Raw genomic sequence first — 19,167 nt, 5'->3', positions numbered from 1 at the left:
TGAAAGGAAAAGCTATGGAGGAGCTCCCTGTCCGGCTTCAACACATCTGTGCACATCAGGCCAAACAGAAACCAACCTGGAGAGCCGAGTCTTCCTGGGAGTGGTGTAGAGCGCAGCTTCACCTGCACCTGGCAGGAATCGACCACGATGTTGTCATTGGGACTCAGATTGCGTGTGCTGACAATCCCAGGAGCACAGTAGCCTTTCATCAGTAAGTAATTGGTATGAGATGCTTGATGAGCTTTTACTTCTATCTTCCGTTTGCCTCCAGAGCTGTCATCTAAGTCCTCCTCCTCCTCTTCCTCCTCTTCAAGTCCGTCTTTTCCCAAACTGTGGCAAACAGAGGCATTTTGTTTGGTGCTTTTCCCTCCCCCTCAAAATAAGACACTGACTCATTACACTGAGCAAAGCCAAAGCATGTGCTGTTCTGCATCCCAGCAGTTAAGTCACCAGCAGCTGCAGAATGCACAGCAGGCTGAGCTGCAGCGCTGAGAGCAAGCACTGACAGAAAGCAAAAGGCAGCAAAGGTCTGCAGAGAAGAAAATACTCTCTTCTTCTAAGGCTTCACCATGAGGGAACGCCTGTCAGAGCACAAAGGCTGAGACCGTAAAGGTGTCATGCAGGACAGACACGAGATGTGTCTGTCACATACAGCAGGATTTATTTTTAATGGAGGAAAGGAGAAAGCACTGCAGAATAAACACTTAACATCAACTGTAGATAACTTCAATGTAAATAATATAACAGCAGCCATGATAGATTTCCCAACAACAAATTTAGTCACATCAACTCTATCACTTTCCAGGACAGGACATCTCTGATGGCAGGGAAGTGCCTGGCAATTTAAATGTCACACAGGTGAAGGCAAATGTAGTCCGGAGCTGTAATGATAGGCACTAACTACAGCACCATCAGGTCTTCAGAAAGGTCCCTTAGAAATGGAAATCTAAGCATTATCACAGTGAAATATGCCATGACACAAAGCAAGAAATGGTAATGCTCACTCGATGTCATTCAAGTTATCCCCAACCCTTATCTGCTACTTAAAGTAGCACTGTTTACCTTTTCATCGCTTCATTTTCCACCATAGTGCTGTCCACCACAACTATCTGCTCTGGGATTCTCACGTTCACAGATACAAGTCCCAGGGAGAACAGGGAAAGTATTGTCACGCAGTGACCACCAGTTCCATCCATGGGAAATGTAATCATGCCTTCTGATGCTTTGCTTTCTTGATCTTTGAACAAGAAGCTGTCTGGCTGGTCAGATCTTCCTATATCCTTGAGCTTCTGGAGGAACTGAAAGGACTCTGTACAAATTGTACTGGGAAACCGCCAGGTAAAAACTCTGTGGGGAAACAAACAAAAATCAGAGCACAAATCTGGCATCTCTTCAACTTCAGCTGTGACAGTCGGGTTCTTTGCTCCACATACATCATGAGTATTCTCTCTCCCATGCCAGTTCTTCTATTTGCTCATGCACACAGAGCGATCTTTCTGACACCCACCTGTAGTAACTCTGGGACAGCTGGTAGGACATGGGTACAAAAGGCAGAGCCCGGCTTTTCTTTGGGCCCAGCATATGGTTTACACGACGACGGTTGACCAGGCCTCTCTTCTGGCACTCCAGGAAAGCCTTCACAAGAATGTCATCCCGGTACTCGCGGTACAACCGAAATGCCTGCAAAAACACCAAGGTGAAAGGCAGCGCTAACTCTGAACCCACTGTTAGGTCCCCTTACTTGAGGTTTATATTAACTAAACATGGAGCTACAAGCCAGAAAGTAAACGATATATATAAATTCATTTAACACATTTATTTCTTCCGTTGGCTTCCAGGCTTTCTGCAGTAGATGCCTATTAAAATAACTAAATACTAGAGAACACCTGAGAGTCCAAATGGGGTCCGTCTCCCACTAAAGAGAGAAAGGAAAAATACTCATTTGCACCATGTCTGGATAGATCCTTCCCATCATTTTAGCAGGCAAACATGCTTCCAGGGAGGTGGAGGAGTCAAGGAGTCACCGACCCTGGTGGTGTTCAAGGAACACTTAGACATTGTGTTGAAAGACAAGGTTTAATGAGAACTATTGGTGATCGATGGATGGTTGGACTGGATGATCTTGTCGATCTTTTCCAACCTTGATGATTCTGTGATTCCACGAACTTGACTTCTCAGGCTCCCCCCTTATCTGCTGATAAGATACTGAACTCCTCGTGAACTTCTAACTTTATTTTTTGAAATGCTTCAGTGATAGATGATACATTTTCGTGGCCCTTTTTTGCTGGAGGAGAGGCTGACCAAAACCCGTCAGCTGGTTACAGGGACTGTCTTTGTGGTATCTCCTCCACAGCATAATTCCAGCTGCTCAGGAGAGCACTAAATTATGACCCACTGGAACGCACTGGAGTTCATTTCATACAACTGCCAACCTCACATCTTGCAATCTAATTCTCTGAATGCAAAATATAATGAAAAGCTGCATAGAATATATAATTACTTAAAAGCAGAAGAGGATAATCTTCACAGAAAGGATATGAATGTAAGTTTCTGGGTTTCTTGTCTCCCATTTGAAAAAGGCATATATCAAGTTAAGGAGAGGCTTTTTGAGACTATATGACCAGTAGTGGTTGAGATTTTGTACCTGAAATGACTGGCAAGATTTCATCTGGTTATCTGAGAGTGCCAAAGTGCTCTGTATAAGATTCTGTAGCACTAGGAAGTGAATATCACAGACACTGAAAGAGAAAAGCAAGAAAAAGAACAATGGTTTTAATCATGAAGATTTCTGTGCATGAGATATGAGACTGTTACATTAGCACAAGAATAGGTAAACCAAAGCACCCGCTCCTTTGAAATAGATACCTAAAGGTCTGGGATCACTCCAGCTGAGAATCATGAATGTAAAAGAGCCTGTTATATTTCCCTCAAACTTACACCCTGAATTTCTGGATGAGTCCAGATAACCTGACACCAAACAAAGTTCTCCTTAAGGTACAGGAAACTGCTGTCAAAATGGTAACAACCATTTTATGGTAACAAACAAAATGGTAACAACCAGAATTACAGCTTATTGTGTAGTGTTAGATCAGAATATTCAAATGGTAAACGTTTATGAGACAACTATCTCAGATCTTCAGTGCTTGCTTCATAAAGCACCCCATGCAATAGAATCCCAACCCTAGGAGACAGCCCGGGTACCAGTGAGAGCGACCTGCAGCTATTTTCCCCCCCTCCCAAAACTCTTTTATCAAGCAGTTTCTACTGAAGTCTTACAGTTGGCAGGGCCAACCCAGGGGAGCTCAGGTGCAAGCAACGCAGATGAATAACCAGAAGGGCTGGAGCCAGGATCCACCCCTTCCCAGCCCTCATGTAAGGACTGGCCATAGTGGTGGGGTTTCTCACTGAGACCTTTCAAAGGTAAGCAGACTTTCTTCTTTTGTTTCTGCACCGATGGCTGCTGTATTGGGGCTTATGCTTATTTGCTGTAGGCTAGGATTGTGCCACCCTGCTATTATTGCTGTACTTTCCATCCTGTTATGGCATTACAATCTTTCATAGATGTGAGGGCTGACAACTTTGGAGTCATAGTGGAAAAAAATGGTATTGCTGTTTCTCACCTATTAAGACTGTCGTCTTTTGTGGTTTGGTTTGTGTCTTCTCCAATCGCCATAACTCGAAACCTAGTCAAGGGAAGAGAAAAGACAGCACTGTAACAGAAGTAATGTGAAGCAACGTGCCTTGTGCTGATCTCTATCATAAGATCTTTGCTTTACATTGACTGTGTAATGCAGAGGTTGACCACTGCAACTGCCAATAAGGGAAGTACTGAAACAATACTGCTCCAACAGCTCTCAGTGTAAGCATCAGAGAAAAAATACATACACAGGAGACAGCACGGAATTATACACGTTGAGATTCTGGACTTGCAGTTACAACCTACAGCACTTCTGTAGCATACAAGGGTAGGAGAGGGTGTAAATCATGCAAAGGTCTGCACTGAACTTCCCACACTGTCTGCCCATGTACCGTCAAAGCCAACATCACTAAAATACCTGGCAAAGAGTTCCTGCAAAGTATCAGGAATCTCCAATTTGGGGTTCCCCAGAGTTGAACTGAATTTCGCTTTCAGTCTTTCCACAAACTGCTTGAACTCTGCTGCACAAACCTTCAAAGGAACAGAAAAATGTTACCAACCTCCATTCCTCAGAGCGGGAAAGATGCTCAACTTCTAAAGTGCTGGTGGAAACATGGAGAAATAGCAGAGTGTAGAATTATCAAGTCAGAAGAACAGTTCAGTTCTTGCTCAGGTCAGAAGGAAGCAGAGAGGATTGAAATAACAATCAGTGCCCATGGATGCTCAGCCACGGGTACCGAGAAACACACTAAAAAAAAATGTGGCTTTTGCTGCCCTGCTGATGTGCCTTTGGAAGGCTGTCCATTGTCCAGCTCGCTGCAAAAACAGCAATGATGCTGCACTTTTACATGGCACTATAAGCATGACTCTATTTTTAAACATAGTAAAGAGAACAAGGGAGAGATAAGAAAGCAAATCACAGTAATTGAAACAGTGCAAGTACTCAGTATTGTGAGCTACTTCAGCACTCTGTGACCTTTCGGATCGTTTCCCTCCTACCTGTGGTTCTTCATAGTTATTTTCTCTATTCATGAACTCATCAATGAGGGCTTTATCTTGGTAAACCTCAGCAAGGCAAACTCTGCAGTAGATAAAAATTGAAGGTGTCACTGGTCGAAGCTTTCTCAATTTGATACTGCTCAGAGAAAACAACTTCAGTTGAAAAACAGAACGAATGGAAATATTCTGCCTAACTTGTCAACATCCCATCATTGTCAATGCAATCAAGCCAACCGCTTGTTTTACTACTTCACTACTGACATGTAAGTGTAAGCCACACAAATAGGTTTCCTCAGCCAGTCTTTTTACAGAATCCATTTCCTGTGCCTTTCACTTATCTCTGATTTTCTGCATCATTTTTGGAAGTTATGGGAGAGGGAAGAGTAAGCAGGCAGAGCATCAGCTAAGAACAGAGGTGTGTAGAACTCTGAAGATGCAAGTGCACGATGGATTTATAGAGCCACATGATATTTCTTGTGCTATTCTTTAGGCCTTTGATAAACCTTTCCCAAGGAAAGGGCAGATTTGCTAGCATGTTGCATACAGAAAATTAGGAGTTTATATCCCTGTGAAACAAGGCATAGACATGGGAGGAGCATGGCCCTTCATTTCAGGAGAATTTAGCTCATACCAGGGATGTAGACAGAAACCTTCTTACTTGTAGTTAAGGTAGGTCTGGGGATTTTTGACAATGTAACGAGCTCTTCGTCCAACTGAATGGGAAGTTTTATCGAGGGACTCCTCAAAACTGGCATGCATGATATCCCGAACTACTTGCCATGGAACAAAGGGCCTTTTTACCTACGAACAGCAAAAAACATTCAGAGTTAAACTTCAGCTTTTATGGATGCAAGTGATGGTTAGAACCAGAAGATTTCCAAGCACCAAAGAAATGTGTTCGGTACGCAGACATCAAACAGAGATGCTGGGGAATACCTTTGCATTTAGCACATGACTAGCAATTCGGCACAGCATAAGCAAGACATCTTCTTGCACTGTCCAGGTGACACGCAGACGTGTCATTCTCTGCAGGGCACTCTGGTCAGCTTCATCGTGGTAGCGCAGCCTTTTGCTTTTTTCTACGGATTTTTCTTCTAACAAATCAAGAAAAAGACAATTAACTCAGCATTACATTTTTCAGTGAATTCAAACTCCCATCACAGGCAATAACAGAATGGCCTGAGTTGAAAAGAACCTTAAAGACCAGGTTCTTCTTCTTCAGGGCTGCCAACCACCAGACCAGGCTGCCCTGAGCCACATCCAGCTTGGCCTTGAATGCCTTCAATATAAAGGCTTATGTGCAGCTCCAAGGACAAAAACCAAAACTAAAGGATTACTGGGCTAAATATGCCCTCACTGCTTTGAAAATCGCTTCAATCATGGGAAAAATGGGTTAAAGAATCCCACAGGACTTGACTGGTGTATGCATGGTAAATGGTTATAATGTACAACTTGTACAACAAGCGGGTGCTTTGAGCAGAAGAAAACAATCTTCTTTCTCCAGATCGAGCTTTGTTTTAATTTACACTGAATTTTTTTTAGGACTGGGTGCTGCTTGAGAATAGGAAACAGAATAACCTGCCTTCAAAAGATGCCTAAGGAGTAACCTGAAACATTACAACTGTATTTTATATTGAAGAAGGTCAAAACAATGGATCTTGGCACTATAAGCACGGCATAGCAAGGGTTTTCAAGTTGCAGAAGGAAAAGGTTCTCACCATGACTAGGATGAGAGTGGAAAAGCAACAGCCAGGCTTTCAGTTCTCAGCAATAGCTTCCCAGCCAATTCAGACCATAACAGAGCTTTCTCTACTGGTGCTGTCTTTTCTCATTAAGATTAAAGTAAGATAGAATGTCTGATAGGAAGAAATTTTGTTAACTACAATCTTTGCTTTGTTTCTTTCTTCTTGTACTGCTCCATCAGTCTCGCTTCTGTCATTCAAAAGCAAAAACCTGATTGTATCAGGGGAGCTTATTGTGAGATACAACCTCAGAAACAAGGAACAGTCTAGATATGCACAGACATGCAGAGGATTAAATAATGTTTATCTGTCTGGATGTGAATTCCTAAGAGGACAATGAGGATTATAGGGCTAGGAACAATTCCAAAGCTGAGCTTGTAAGAATGAAAACTCAAAACAAATCAGGAAGAACTACACGGCAGCAGAGGAGGAAGTAAATGCATTAATACCTTGTCCAGAAATGAGAAAACAAGCCCGTAGGTAGCAAACTGATTACTTAAGGGTTCTTAATGGTATGATACTCTAAGCCAACTACCCAAAGATATTGCTGAATTGCGATGTTCATCTGCTTGAGGCACAATTAGAATTTCTTTAGCATTTACAGGAATACAATCAGGATTCACACACAGGTTAACAGCTACAGCAAGCTACTGTACAACGGAACCTCTTCTCTAGAAGTGACAAACCAGAGGGCTGGCCAGTACATTTCCGTTTTACACACTGTCTGTCGCATCAGCTTTACTAAAGGAAACTACATTAAGCAGAGGCATTAAAAAGAATGCTTCCTCTTCATGGTGTGTGCTGGTTACTTACCTTTCTTCTTTTTCTTTGTTTTCTTTCCTGTGTCTTTCTTAAGCCTCTTCCTCTTTTGGTTCTTTCCACCTCTCACTCGTTTGTTTCGATCCTTGGTAGCTTCTTGACTTATTTCAATACATTCCTTTTTCTGAATAACAGATTCAGGTCCTACCTTTGGTTCTTCCAAAATGTTTATCTTATTACCTGAGAAGACACATGATCTTCATAGTAATTACATTCTCCAATACTAAGGTATAAAAAGCAAGTGCCAGCTTCTCTGTATTTACAAACAGAAGCTCTTTCCAACTTGTCCTTTTCAGTCACCATGGTATTTCATGGTACTTCTCAGCAGCTTACACAGAATAAAATCACTTAAATATGGAATTATCAAGTGATTATTAAGTCTCCAGTGCAGTGCAAAACTACAAGGGAACTGAACTGAGCTTTTATATTCAACCTGAAGCATTTCTTCCTACTTAACATAGATGTAAAGCTATGCAATTTTAACAGTACATTTTCCTTCTGAGTCCCTCTGAATGATCTGCAAACTGCACATCAGAAATTACAAGACAAAAAAAACCCACTGTTCCTGATATTCATTAACAGAAAAGGGAATTATTTACTAATCAATTATAATGCCCCAGGAGCATCCTGGGATACTGCAAGGAGATGGAAATAACCCACGTAATCCATATGGGGTGTGACAAGGTTATCACCAGCTACAGCACATTACAGACCCACCAGCATCACCACCTTACCTCCGGTACTGAGTGGAAGAGGGTGTTTGGTCAGGAAGGTTTGGAGTCTTACTGTCAGTCTGTTCTCAGAAACTGCATTTTCCTAGAACAATACATCTCTTAAGTGTGATATGCAAAAGGAGTGCAGCAGTGTTATTGCTACAAATAATTCCTTTGAGCAGTATAAATTATACAAGTTTTCAGTGTAAACCACAGAAAGATCTATGGCTACAATGAAGGATTCACTTGTCTTTGTACTACCACGTGTTTGAATGGCTCTGAGATTCTAAAATGACCATTTGATTATGAAGGTTTGAATTTCAGTACATCACTTAATATAATTATTAGGGAGCTAAAAGTCTTTAAGAGGGAGTAGTGGCACATAGGAGGTCTTTGAAACTTTTTACTACATGAAGTTGTAGATAGTAAAGATCTAAACATGCCCAAAAATCAATTGTACAAACTAATGCTGGATGAAAAGGCCCCAGAATCAGAAAGGTGTTGTATATGCTAATGAGGCTGAACCTCAAGCCCCACTTGCATTTTCCAGCACTATCTACTCAGAGGATTCATTTAGGGAGACCATACTATAGATCACCCTTCTCTTATATCTTTCCAACCAATCTTCTATTGGCAGCCATCAGACACAGGACATTAGCCAGAGCTGTGTGATGGCCATTTATATTTGCCTGTACTGGGCTTTCCAGTATTATTTTATTATGGACTGAAAGCAATCCTGCAGGGGACCTGTGAGCACCAGTAGATGAAAACACAACATAAACTGGCAATGTGTGCTTGTGGCACAGAATGCAACATTTTGCAATCACTTTCTCAATCCTTAGGCGAATAAAAATCTGCAGCAATCCTTAAAGTGTGAGATAATACCTTCTTAGTTTTATTGATGATGTAGCTTGTCCAGATCCAATTGCGTTTTAAATGCCCATAAAAGCTGGAATCCAGACCTGCAGCTCCCAGCCCATCCCCAGGGATAGTTCCATTATCAACCACTTCTCGGCTGCCTCTAAGAGAAAGAGTAGCAAAACAGCGATTATTTGGTAAAAGCAGCTGAGAATGGGTTCCCCAAGTCATGTGCAGAGCTCTCCTCTTACCTTCCCCCAGGTTGGGAAAGAAAGGGAGAAAAAGATACTCCCTCCTTTAACTCTCTTCCAGAAGCAGAGTAACAGCAAAGCTTTTCCATTAAGTATTTATGCCTGACATTTAATGCTTAAAAATGATACCTGAATCATTTTCATTATTGTTAACTAAGTTCCAATGGTCATGTTAGATGTAATCGTTATCATTCTTAGCACAGAACTACTGACAGTACCTGCTCAGATAAGAAACTTTCTCAGGGCACAAAAGGCTACTATGACAATGTGGATTCAGTCAAGCTTCCAGTAAACAATGCTTTCATGAAAGCATTACACCGTTAATTAAATCCAAACGCTGGTGTTGCAGTCATTCCCAGACAAAAACCAAGATATCCCATTGCAAGAGATCTGTTACCACATAATACACTGAAAAGTGGGCTGGTAACATAAATACCCATTTGATGGACAAGTTCCTTGTTATCAGTGACACAAGCATGAAGCAGACATACGTGGTATATTCCAGCATGGCACATTTCCGTTCCAGATTGTGCTTATCCGCTGCTGACTGTTGCTCCATTGCTAGGGCAGCCTCCTCCTCCTGAGGATTACTTCTCTTTGGACGATTGCAGCGGACGACTCCTACACACAACAAATGGTTTTGCCTATCAGGATGAGCAGTTAGGCTTCAATCCAAAATTCATCTGCTCTGCTTTGCTACTGCAAAGTATTGCTCTCACCAATGGACCAAACAGCACTCGTGTTTGTACTGCTTCTCAGTAACACCTGCTACCTTCCTGCAGAGCCCATGGTGCCCCAACTAACTCTGAGTACAACACACTAAACTAACTCATAGTGTCATTGGGAGCAGAACCCCTTCCCTCCATTATCTTTAAGATACACCTGCTGTAGCTGTATATCCTATTGAAAAAGGACCAAGCATGAAAATCAACTCTGGAAAAGGAAGGTGTAAAAACTCCCTTTGCTTCCCAGCTAACTCAGGCTGTTTGCTAGAAGGTTTAGCAACATGTGTATAAGCAAAAGAAAGCTCTGTTTGAACTAGTGGAGGATTATGACTACTAACTATTTTCAAAAAGGGTTTTTTTTATAGCCGGACTGAAATCTAATGGGGCTGTTACCAAATTTGTTACTTCTAATATAACTGCAATAATTTTTCCTCTAAGGCCGCTCTGAAAATTTTAAGTGCAGAGTTTGTAGTTCTACAAGTTCAATGGAGTTAGAAGGACAGAACTCCAAGCTGCAGCTTTCTATGGTGCAGAAAGGGAGCAGCCAAGAGAACAAAGCACTGGCAATTACAAAACAGAGCCTGGATTAAGTTTAAGGAAAAACAGAGGAACTATGGTATAAGCAGAATAAACAGCAAAGGCAGTAGGAAGGTAAAGTAATACCATACCCAACGGTGTGTTAAGGCAGACGCACTGCAGATCAAACCAGAAGTTCTCCACGTCCTGCATGGTGTTCAGGACGTACAAACGTCTCTCAAACGGGCGGCTGCTTTGAGCCAAGTTATAGTGGGGGTCACAGATGGTGGTATCTACAATCACAGCGTTTCTCTTCATATACACAAACACCTGTTAAATACAGCGTGTTTCAGGCTGATAGAAAGAGATCAATGAAATAGCATAGCGTACAGAACACAGCATTTACTGCAGTTTAGGCATTAGGATTGGCCAGAGTTCGCTCAGTCTTTTCAGATTACCTGATCTTTCTCTTGAAACTTCTCTGTTGGGCCAAACTGTATCAATCCCATATAACACAATCTTTGGAGGTTTTCTACCACTGTGAAGATGTACCTCCTGCAGCAATGTAAGAAGCCTTACAATTAGCATTCATGAAGACAGAAACAGCGATGCCAAAAATCATGCAGTTTTCATGCAGTAACCCAAGTTTCAGGAAATCAGCTGCTTTTCTGAAATCACAGATTTTAGAGTCCCTGAAACCGAATTTTCTCTGAATTGTCAGTTCACAGAAAACTTGGAAAGCAGAGAGGTTAGCAGTTACAGGCCTTAGCTGAAGACAAGTCTTGACAGTTGATACTGTCCAACACTATTCACTCCCAGGTGATGTGCCTGCGGATTTGGGAAATGTACAAGTCTCCAACCATCCAAATTCACGCCTTTGGCCATGATTTCCTCAGGAAACCGATGTTTCCAACCTTAATGATTCTGTGTGATTCTCATTCTGTGTTAACAAATACGCATTGAATCTAATAGTGCTATTAATTCCACATACTCAAATCAGTTTCCTTCAGCGATGCTTCCCCTGTTCACCTGCAACCCAACCTCTATTTCTGAACCTTCTAGATGAGGAATGGCAAACAATGGCAGACATGCCAGCGAGAGCCCATAAGCAGAAACTGCATGCTGCGTACAAGAGGTATGAGCTAGGTAATGTGGCACCTTTTAAAAGATTTATGAAGGACAGCATCATTTAGACTCTATTAAATTTTGAATTCCGCAGCAGTGAGGAGTGTGTTTTGAACAGAAATAACATCCTGCTGATGAGTTATGAAGGACAGTGCCTCCCAGTTCTCAAACACTGCCTGACAGCATGCATGAATGCCATTTATTAGTTTCTTATTACCTTCTATTTGGGAGAGAAAAATAGTTTGGCACACTACCCTTAGAAGATTGATGATCCTTGTCTTGAGTAACAAAGTTCTCTTTGACACAAACAAGAAATAACTGAGAAAACAGCCAACCACTTGTTTCCTCACTAGAGCCATTTTCTTTGACTCCTCTGCTTACCTTCTGTAGAGAAGCTGCTGCCGGACTGACCTTGGCAGGAATCTGATCAGTGTGTGCTTTTTTATTGGATCATTTAAAAAGTCTTCCAGACCATCCACCTAAAATTATTCATTAGTTAATTAAAGCAGACTTTAAACTAAACCAACTATGAAACAACATGAAAATAAAGCAATGTACCTTGTAGCTCACTTGCACTATCTGAATAAAGAGGGAGAGAGGCAAGCAGAGAAGAACGTCACTAACAAGAGCCCATCCAAATCCAAACTCTCTGTGAACTGGCAGAGGAGGGACATAGCGCATCCACGATGCGTCATCCACATACACTAGGGAAGAGACAATTGGCTTAGATTCATACAGTGTGAACACAATTCTTGCACTTGTAATTTTACTGGTAGAAAACCTTTGACAGTTCACTGTTAGGTAATATCCAGGTAACCAATTTCATGCATTTTTTTCACCCTTTTTTGAAGTGGACTTTTACATTTTTCAGTGTTGTGAAGGACTTTTGAAAAGCATATTTAAGCCTATTAGCAGTAAGTCTGCTCTTGTTTCTTTGCTTGTAGACACTTTAGAGGATGCCTGAAAGCTACTACTACAATAAATTCCCAATATAATCTGTTCCAACACTTAACTACCATTCGAGTACATTAAAGATCTAAATACCTGATCCAATTCTTTTTCTACACCCAGCAGTATGAAGAACAGCTTATCAACAGCTCTAATACCTGTTTTTCCTTTGGAAGACCTGCATCCTGTACAACAGTTTCTTTTTGTATAAGAAACACATGGTGCAACATTCTGTACATCAGTATAAGCACAAATTATGCAACTGTGGCCTCAATGTAGACCTAATAAAACTAAGCTACTTCTCCAAATTAAGACAATTAGGAATTTAAAACTTGCAAGTTAGGACTAGCAAACCTTCCAGCTTGTTATCATCCATAATTTCAGCCTATTTTATTTTGTTATGCAAGTCATTAAGAAATAAAGTAAAGCTTCTGCACGATAACCTTTTTAACTTGTGTAAGGTAGAACGATACAAAGATGATAACAGCTATTCAAAAGGTTATTTATAAGGAAAAAACCACCAGTATGGACACCTTCACTGGGAAATACTGAGGCAATCTCCACCAGGGAGCAATCTCCATGAGATGCTGCCTTAGTGGTGGTCAGCCCTTAAATGAGGTCTAGAGGAGGTGGGTCAAGCTCCACCCCTTCCGGGTGCACAGCTAAATTACTCTCACCTGTGCTCCCATAGCTGACCCAGCACTTGCCTCAGCTGATTAATCAGAAGTTTGGGCTGTGATTACCAATTTCCCATACAACTTGAGAACAAGTAATTGATAATCTCTCAGTACTTTTCCCAAACAATTGTGTTCCTGCCTTTACGTGTTGTCATTGAAATCATATTGCTAAATGGTTATGGAAATGCTACACAGAACCTTGACAAAGCCTGCAGTAAAGTCAAGGTAGGTCACTTCTTACCTGTTTGATTAGACGATTCTACTTCTGAATCCTGTGCAGCAACTTCAGGATTTGTCTCAGTTCTCGTGATTTGTACGGCTTCGTCTGCCTGGGCTTCATTCACACTCGGCTTTTGTTTGCTGCCTTGTTTCTTACCATCACTTCTTTTTCTGTCTGTTCCATTTAAAGGGTGTCCATAAACTAAGTACCAGAGGAACATGTGGACTATTTTTAAACGGGGCATTTTGGGAAGAAAGCCACGAAGACGCCCGAGTCCTGGAACTGGGAGGAAAAATCAAGGACCAAAGAGAATTAAAAAGTGAATTAAAACAGCAGAAATAGCTTCCCCTGATGGTACTGGAAGGTTAGGTGGGACATCAAAGGCATCTCGGTAAGGGAAGAAAAAAACCCAACCACTTCTATCTTAGGAATACCCAACATCTGAATCAGATCATTAATAATGAATAGAAAAGTGAAAGATGACAGCAAACAAAAAGTCTGATGTACCTGTAACAGGGTGATAGTTTTTTAGTTGTGTTATGCCCATTTTTTCATCAGTTTTTGTTGCCCGACTATTTTCATCTTTACATGAGTTTTCTTGTGTATCTCCTGACTCAGGAAATGCCACTTGCTCCAGGTTTTCTTCATTACCGTGGTCCTGGGATGATGGTGTCTGGGGAGCTTTAACCCTGTATTGAAACCATACAGCACTTTGTTAAAACTAAGATATGATTGTCTGCTTTGGTTGAAAAGAGATAGCATCACTGCAGCTGGTAATCAAAAGAAATGCTTGTTTCTTTGCAAAAGAAAGACTGTCTTGAACACTTACACTGAATAAGAGTACTTTGATAGAAAAAGAGGCCCTTTTATGGGCTTATTTGAAAAGATAAGCTGGGTGGTGTAATTTAACATGCACGATACTATTCTCTCTTGATATGAAATTTCTTCTTTTATTTTAATCTTTTCAGACATAAAGTAAAGGTGATTTTCATGTGAGGATGCATCAGCAGTTCCTAAATAACGGACTGGAATATCATCTTAGAAAAACAGTCTCCTTGTGAGGCTACTCACTTGTAGTGGAAGTGCTAAGTCATGGGCTGAAGCAGCGGTGGAACACCTGGTGGGAAGGCAGGGCCAGCCCAGGGGAGCTCAGATACAAGCAATGCAGCTGAATAACCAGAAGGGCTGGAGCCAGGATCCACCCCTTCCCAACCCTCATTTAAGGGTTGGCAGTGGAGGTGAGGGTTTCTCAATTGAGATCCCTGCCTACCTGAGGCCTTCCAAAGTTAAGAGAATTTTCTTCCTTTGCTTCTTTATCTATGCTTGCTGCATTTGGGCTTATTCTTGCTTGTAGCTCTATGACTCTGCCACTCCACCATTACTGCTGTGTTTTCCACCTCATTATAGCATTATGAGTCATATTCCTTCTTTTATGCTGTATGTCCAAAGTTGTGAATCTTATGCTCTCTGCTTAAATCCCAAATGAAACAGAGTAGGGATTTCTTCATCATTCATCTCTACAATTCCCATATTTCTGCCTGTTGTTGAAGTGAGCTCAGTTTCCTTTAAATACTGCACCGAAATTATAGGCTTAACCTAGGTCCCAAATCCACTACTAACCTAAAGACATATGATTAAGAAACTTAGTGCTGCCCATAGGAAAGTCCCATCCTCTGTGAAGGACAAAACCTCGAGTGCATGATACCAGGCAGAACAAGTCTCCCTGAAATGAAGCAAAATGAGGACAAAAAAGCCAAGAACTTGTTCAGTTCCTCCTCTTTCCTGTCTTTGGGCAATATTCAGCACCTTGCTTCATCTTTGTGCTTTGATTTCTCTGTTGTTAAAGAGAAGGCTAATAGTTCTTAATTTGTATTTATTTCCTCTCCATGTTTTTGAAAGAACCAGTTGTAATAAGCCAGTTTCCCCTGAAACCATACAACCCATCAGTGGAACTTGCCTGTTTGCTGTGCTTGAATTGGAGATCCGGAAACGCACCTGCTCAATGGCACTTCGTACAAGTGGATCACTAGGACTCACTGAAGGATGGACAACAAACTCTGCCTGTTCAAGGCAGAAGAAAACAAGTAAGAGAGATTTATGGAGGTATTAGCTTTTCTGTGTTTTAACTCAGAAGCTGACTTAGTTTCTCATGAAATGAGATAGAATATAATTGTGCTGTAGCCTGACAGTGCAGGAAGAGACAAGCAATAGAACCTCTCAGAAGGAAAATGCAGAGATGCTGACCTGGGGACTCATTGTGGTTAACTGCAGTACAATAACTGAAAGTAACCAACAACCTGGTTTTCATGGTAGCTAAATCTCACTTGTGTGTTCTTCTACAAAAAGTAAAGTTCTCCTTGTATTTATCAGTAAAAAGGCCCAAAATACTTTGGTAAATAAAAAGGTTGTGAGAAAAGCTGCTTCTGTCACCAGAATTTGAGCAGTCACCTTTTTACTAACACCATCCTGAATGACAGTGGTACGATAGATTCGGAGGAGTCCTTCTTGTGAAAGTTTCTGTACCAACCGAATGATGGATTTCTTGCAGCATTTAGTGGAGACACCTTCTTGCTTCTCTTGATCCATGATCATTTTCTGAAGCCTACAGGATGTAAGAAACATGGCATTTTAAGCTCAGAAATACCACAAACTGCCTAGGCAGTTTGCTAGAACTAAGCCTTAAATTTCATCTGTATTTTCTCTGCTATTAAGATTATTCTTTTAGATGAACAATGCTATGCTATGCCAGGCTGGATATGGCTCTGGGCAGCCTGGTCTGGAGGTTGGTGACCCTGCACGCAGCAGGGGGTTTGAAACTAGATGAGCACTGTGGTCCTTTTCAACCCAGGCCATTCTATGACTCTTAGAATAATGCTATTCTAATGTGACCCCAGGCACTGGCATACTATGAAAGGAGAAAAACTGTTAACCTCCAGGGTAACTCCAATCGATCTCAATAGAGACTCCCATTCTATTTATGTGACATACACCGTTTAAAATTTTGCTTGTTTAAAGATCTGCAAAGCATCATTATTGCTGCTAAACAGCTGACTCATTTTTAAGTTTCAGTTTAATTCTAATCTCTCCCCACCCCCTCCCTGTTGCAATGTCTGCATCCTTACTGCGTATACTACTATTAGGGACGAGAAAAGCCAACGAGAGAAAAGGCACACGGGACTGCTTATGCTACCACAGCACATCAGGCCCCAGCCATGCTGCTTTCCATCACTCACGTGAACAAGCTTTCAATCAGCCGGAGGTTTCGCACGGCTTCCACGATGAGATTCCGGCGCTTCAGCAATCTGTATGTCTCACGAGATCGTTCAGCTGCTGCAGCCCTGGAACGTTTTTCCTTCTTTTGGTCACACATCTTCTAGTGCACAGTAAGGATACAGATATTTCACATGAGCTATTAAATGTCCTTAGCCTTATGTTGTTTCATCACATAGTAGCATCTCAGCCATTCAGGATTTTGATGTACTTATTAAAAAAAGTCAGTTGGGGATTTTCTTTTATCTCCCCTTCACAGGTATGGGGCTACAGCAGAAACCAAGACTTCCAGGCAGTTTCATTCACTTTGTCTGCCCGTTCTGTTTTCTGAGCCAGATTCATTTGAAAGTTTTGGCCTAGAGAGCTGGTAACTGCACTGGTGTAGTGCTGAGTCCAAGCCAACAGGTCCTGTCTCTCAAAAAGGTTTCTCTTGCTCATCAGCAAGACTACACAATGTTTACGCTGAGGCCCATGTGTTCCTCCTTTAGAGGAGACAAGCCAGATAACATGCATTACTTGTGTGTGCCAGCAGACATTAGGCAATAGGACACATTAAGTCAACGGGGGAAATTGTAGAACCCCAGGGAACTAACCCAGAATGGTATTTTGGGCATCTCCCTTCCTAAATGCTGCAGTAATTTTATCCTATTAACTATAATGCAAGGAAGATACTAATATGCTTTGAAATCAAATTTAAAAGAGAAAATAACAAATCCTATAAATGATTTAAAAAAACCAACAACCTATATCTAGTAGTCTTGTCATGAATATGCAGGACTTTGCTCAAACAGTTAAACTAAAAGGAAAACATTAAGACCTGCGATCTTACCTTAGGATCTTCAAGTCTGACCTCCTCAATCACAGCCATGTCTCCATCTTCATCATTGATGGGAGGACAGGTAGAAAGACCGGACTCCTGCTTTACAGCTTCCAGAGTAGAACTCTCCCCTGGAGAGTTGTCTGGGACTTCATCAGATTCTTCAAGAACTGGGGGGGAAGGCAGCTTCTTCCCCAAGGACTTCACAGCTGCTGGCTTTGAGCCTGGTTTAAAAGTGAACAGTCTTATTATGCTCTCAGTTTCCTCTGAATGTTCAGCTCTCTATAAAATGCCTTCCCCCATTCACACGGGTTACTGTACTTAAAAGCATTCTGCTATGTTTTTCACATGTTGTTCTACTCTGCTGAAAGCTGCAGTTTGATTGTAATAGCTTTTATTTATTTTTTTTTTTTTTAATAGAATAATCCTTAAGAAAAATGCAGTGCTTTTTGCAGGCTTCAAAACTACAACCTACCTTTAGTTGGTGTTGACTGATAAACAGCATCTTGGGAACTTAATTTCAATGGAGAACTTGAATTGGCCTTCTGACCTTTTTTTCTCTTCTTGCCATAGTTCACTTCTTCTTCGTTATCAGACTCTGAGACCAAAGTGTCCTCTTCTGCAGGGAAAGCATCTTCTAGTGGTGGGAAAACTTCTGGCACTAGAGCCATAGTAACTGTAGCTAACTGCTCACTCCTTGCCTTCTCTCTCTCAAACTGACGGTTTAAATCACTCTCCTCTGCAAAAATGTATGAAATATATTTCGTTGTCCTTTGCCGACCTTCATCTTCCATAAAACCCTATGAAAAAAGTTGGAACTTTATTTCACTATTTACTTTTCCATGCTTACAGTCTCTTTTCCAGCATCAATGGTGGATAATTTTTCTAACTTATATCAAAACATTCATTTTTAGCTTTTTTTTTCCCTCCTAAATAACAAGAATGTTGACTAACCTTCACATAGAGAAACCGAAAGAGACGCTGTTTGAAAAAGACATTTATGTTATCCGTATATTAGAATGAAATGTCTAAAATATGTGGGATGTATAAAATTGTAGGGGAGAAAAAATCTTCTGTAGTTAGCACAGAAATCAATCTTTTTTCAGGAGGTCATTCCGCAATGTAGAATTTAACAGAATGAATCATTTTTAGGTAGAACTGCTGCTATTCTACCGCACCAGGTGCTTTAAAGCATCTGGAAACTCAAATGAACCATCAACAAGGGAAGATTCTTTGCAGTTTGTTTAGAACGTGTGCTATGATTTACATTGTTCGTTTGTCTTTTGTTCTACAGAACTTCTCAGTAAATGACAAGAGCTTAGCAAACAATTCTCTGCCGAAGGAAGATGGCAATTATCCTGCCTTTGTGGAAAGCTGTGGGTGTTTGCATGCAGGAATTTGTTCGCCTGTAAGTCACACTCCTGATGAAATGAGAAAATATTGAAATATTTGGAAATAAGGAGTTTAATTACCACAGTCTCCATACAGGGAGGGAAGGGTATTTTTTTGTTCAGATTTTTTACAGAATTAATGCTGTTTAAATATGTAAGTTAAGTTGACTAATGACTTTAAATATACACAGGATCTCTGACAAAATCCTACGGTAAAGACAAGGAAAGCAGCCCATCTTGCAAAACAGAGGCTGTCTCATAGTGAAAAATGAACCAAAATGGCTATTTAGAGTGAGACATTTATGTTCACCTCCAAGAAGTATTCCAGAAAGTGCAGGTTCCCAAATACCAGTAGGTTACCAGGGATTACAGTAAGTACACTTGAGTGGTCAAGGCCCATTTGTCTGGCCTGACTCTTTTTGGAGGCTATACCTGCCCTGTGGTGCTGGGAACAGTGTC

General features: G+C 41.2%; 1 protein-coding gene and 1 long non-coding RNA gene across 3 annotated transcripts in view; one reads left to right on the top strand and one right to left on the bottom strand.

Annotated features, from left to right (window-relative positions):
* The window catches only part of GTF3C1 (general transcription factor IIIC subunit 1), a 29,397-nt gene that overhangs the window by 3,876 nt on the left and 6,354 nt on the right, over window positions 1–19,167 (bottom strand). Inside the window, exons 9-32 of one of the 2 annotated variants that reach the window (XM_072348717.1) lie at window positions 17,793–18,117; window positions 17,330–17,541; window positions 16,464–16,603; window positions 15,679–15,832; window positions 15,188–15,291; window positions 13,738–13,919; window positions 13,252–13,512; window positions 11,944–12,089; window positions 11,767–11,864; window positions 10,719–10,815; window positions 10,413–10,590; window positions 9,511–9,640; window positions 8,796–8,931; window positions 7,932–8,013; window positions 7,192–7,377; window positions 5,573–5,730; window positions 5,295–5,437; window positions 4,637–4,718; window positions 4,056–4,168; window positions 3,621–3,683; window positions 2,645–2,738; window positions 1,508–1,680; window positions 1,063–1,347; window positions 77–330 (exon numbers count right to left, since the gene is read on the bottom strand). In XM_072348717.1, the coding sequence (XP_072204818.1) occupies window positions 77–330; window positions 1,063–1,347; window positions 1,508–1,680; window positions 2,645–2,738; window positions 3,621–3,683; window positions 4,056–4,168; window positions 4,637–4,718; window positions 5,295–5,437; window positions 5,573–5,730; window positions 7,192–7,377; window positions 7,932–8,013; window positions 8,796–8,931; window positions 9,511–9,640; window positions 10,413–10,590; window positions 10,719–10,815; window positions 11,767–11,864; window positions 11,944–12,089; window positions 13,252–13,512; window positions 13,738–13,919; window positions 15,188–15,291; window positions 15,679–15,832; window positions 16,464–16,603; window positions 17,330–17,541; window positions 17,793–18,117 (3,796 nt within the window). The remainder of the gene's footprint in view (window positions 1–76; window positions 331–1,062; window positions 1,348–1,507; window positions 1,681–2,644; window positions 2,739–3,620; window positions 3,684–4,055; window positions 4,169–4,636; window positions 4,719–5,294; window positions 5,438–5,572; window positions 5,731–7,191; window positions 7,378–7,931; window positions 8,014–8,795; window positions 8,932–9,510; window positions 9,641–10,412; window positions 10,591–10,718; window positions 10,816–11,766; window positions 11,865–11,943; window positions 12,090–13,251; window positions 13,513–13,737; window positions 13,920–15,187; window positions 15,292–15,678; window positions 15,833–16,463; window positions 16,604–17,329; window positions 17,542–17,792; window positions 18,118–19,167) is intronic. The other variant, XM_072348718.1, reaches the window with a different exon arrangement.
* Window positions 13,420–18,725, top strand: LOC140258463 (uncharacterized). The gene is made up of 3 exons (XR_011905257.1): window positions 13,420–13,621; window positions 15,130–15,314; window positions 18,612–18,725. It is a non-coding gene; the product is annotated as an uncharacterized lncRNA (long non-coding RNA).

Source organism: Excalfactoria chinensis, chromosome 14 (genome assembly GCF_039878825.1).
Source record: "Excalfactoria chinensis isolate bCotChi1 chromosome 14, bCotChi1.hap2, whole genome shotgun sequence".
Classification (NCBI taxonomy): Eukaryota; Metazoa; Chordata; class Aves; order Galliformes; family Phasianidae; genus Excalfactoria; species Excalfactoria chinensis.
The sequence above is the reverse complement of the archived record's forward strand: the minus strand, read 5'-3'. Positions and strand labels throughout refer to the sequence as shown.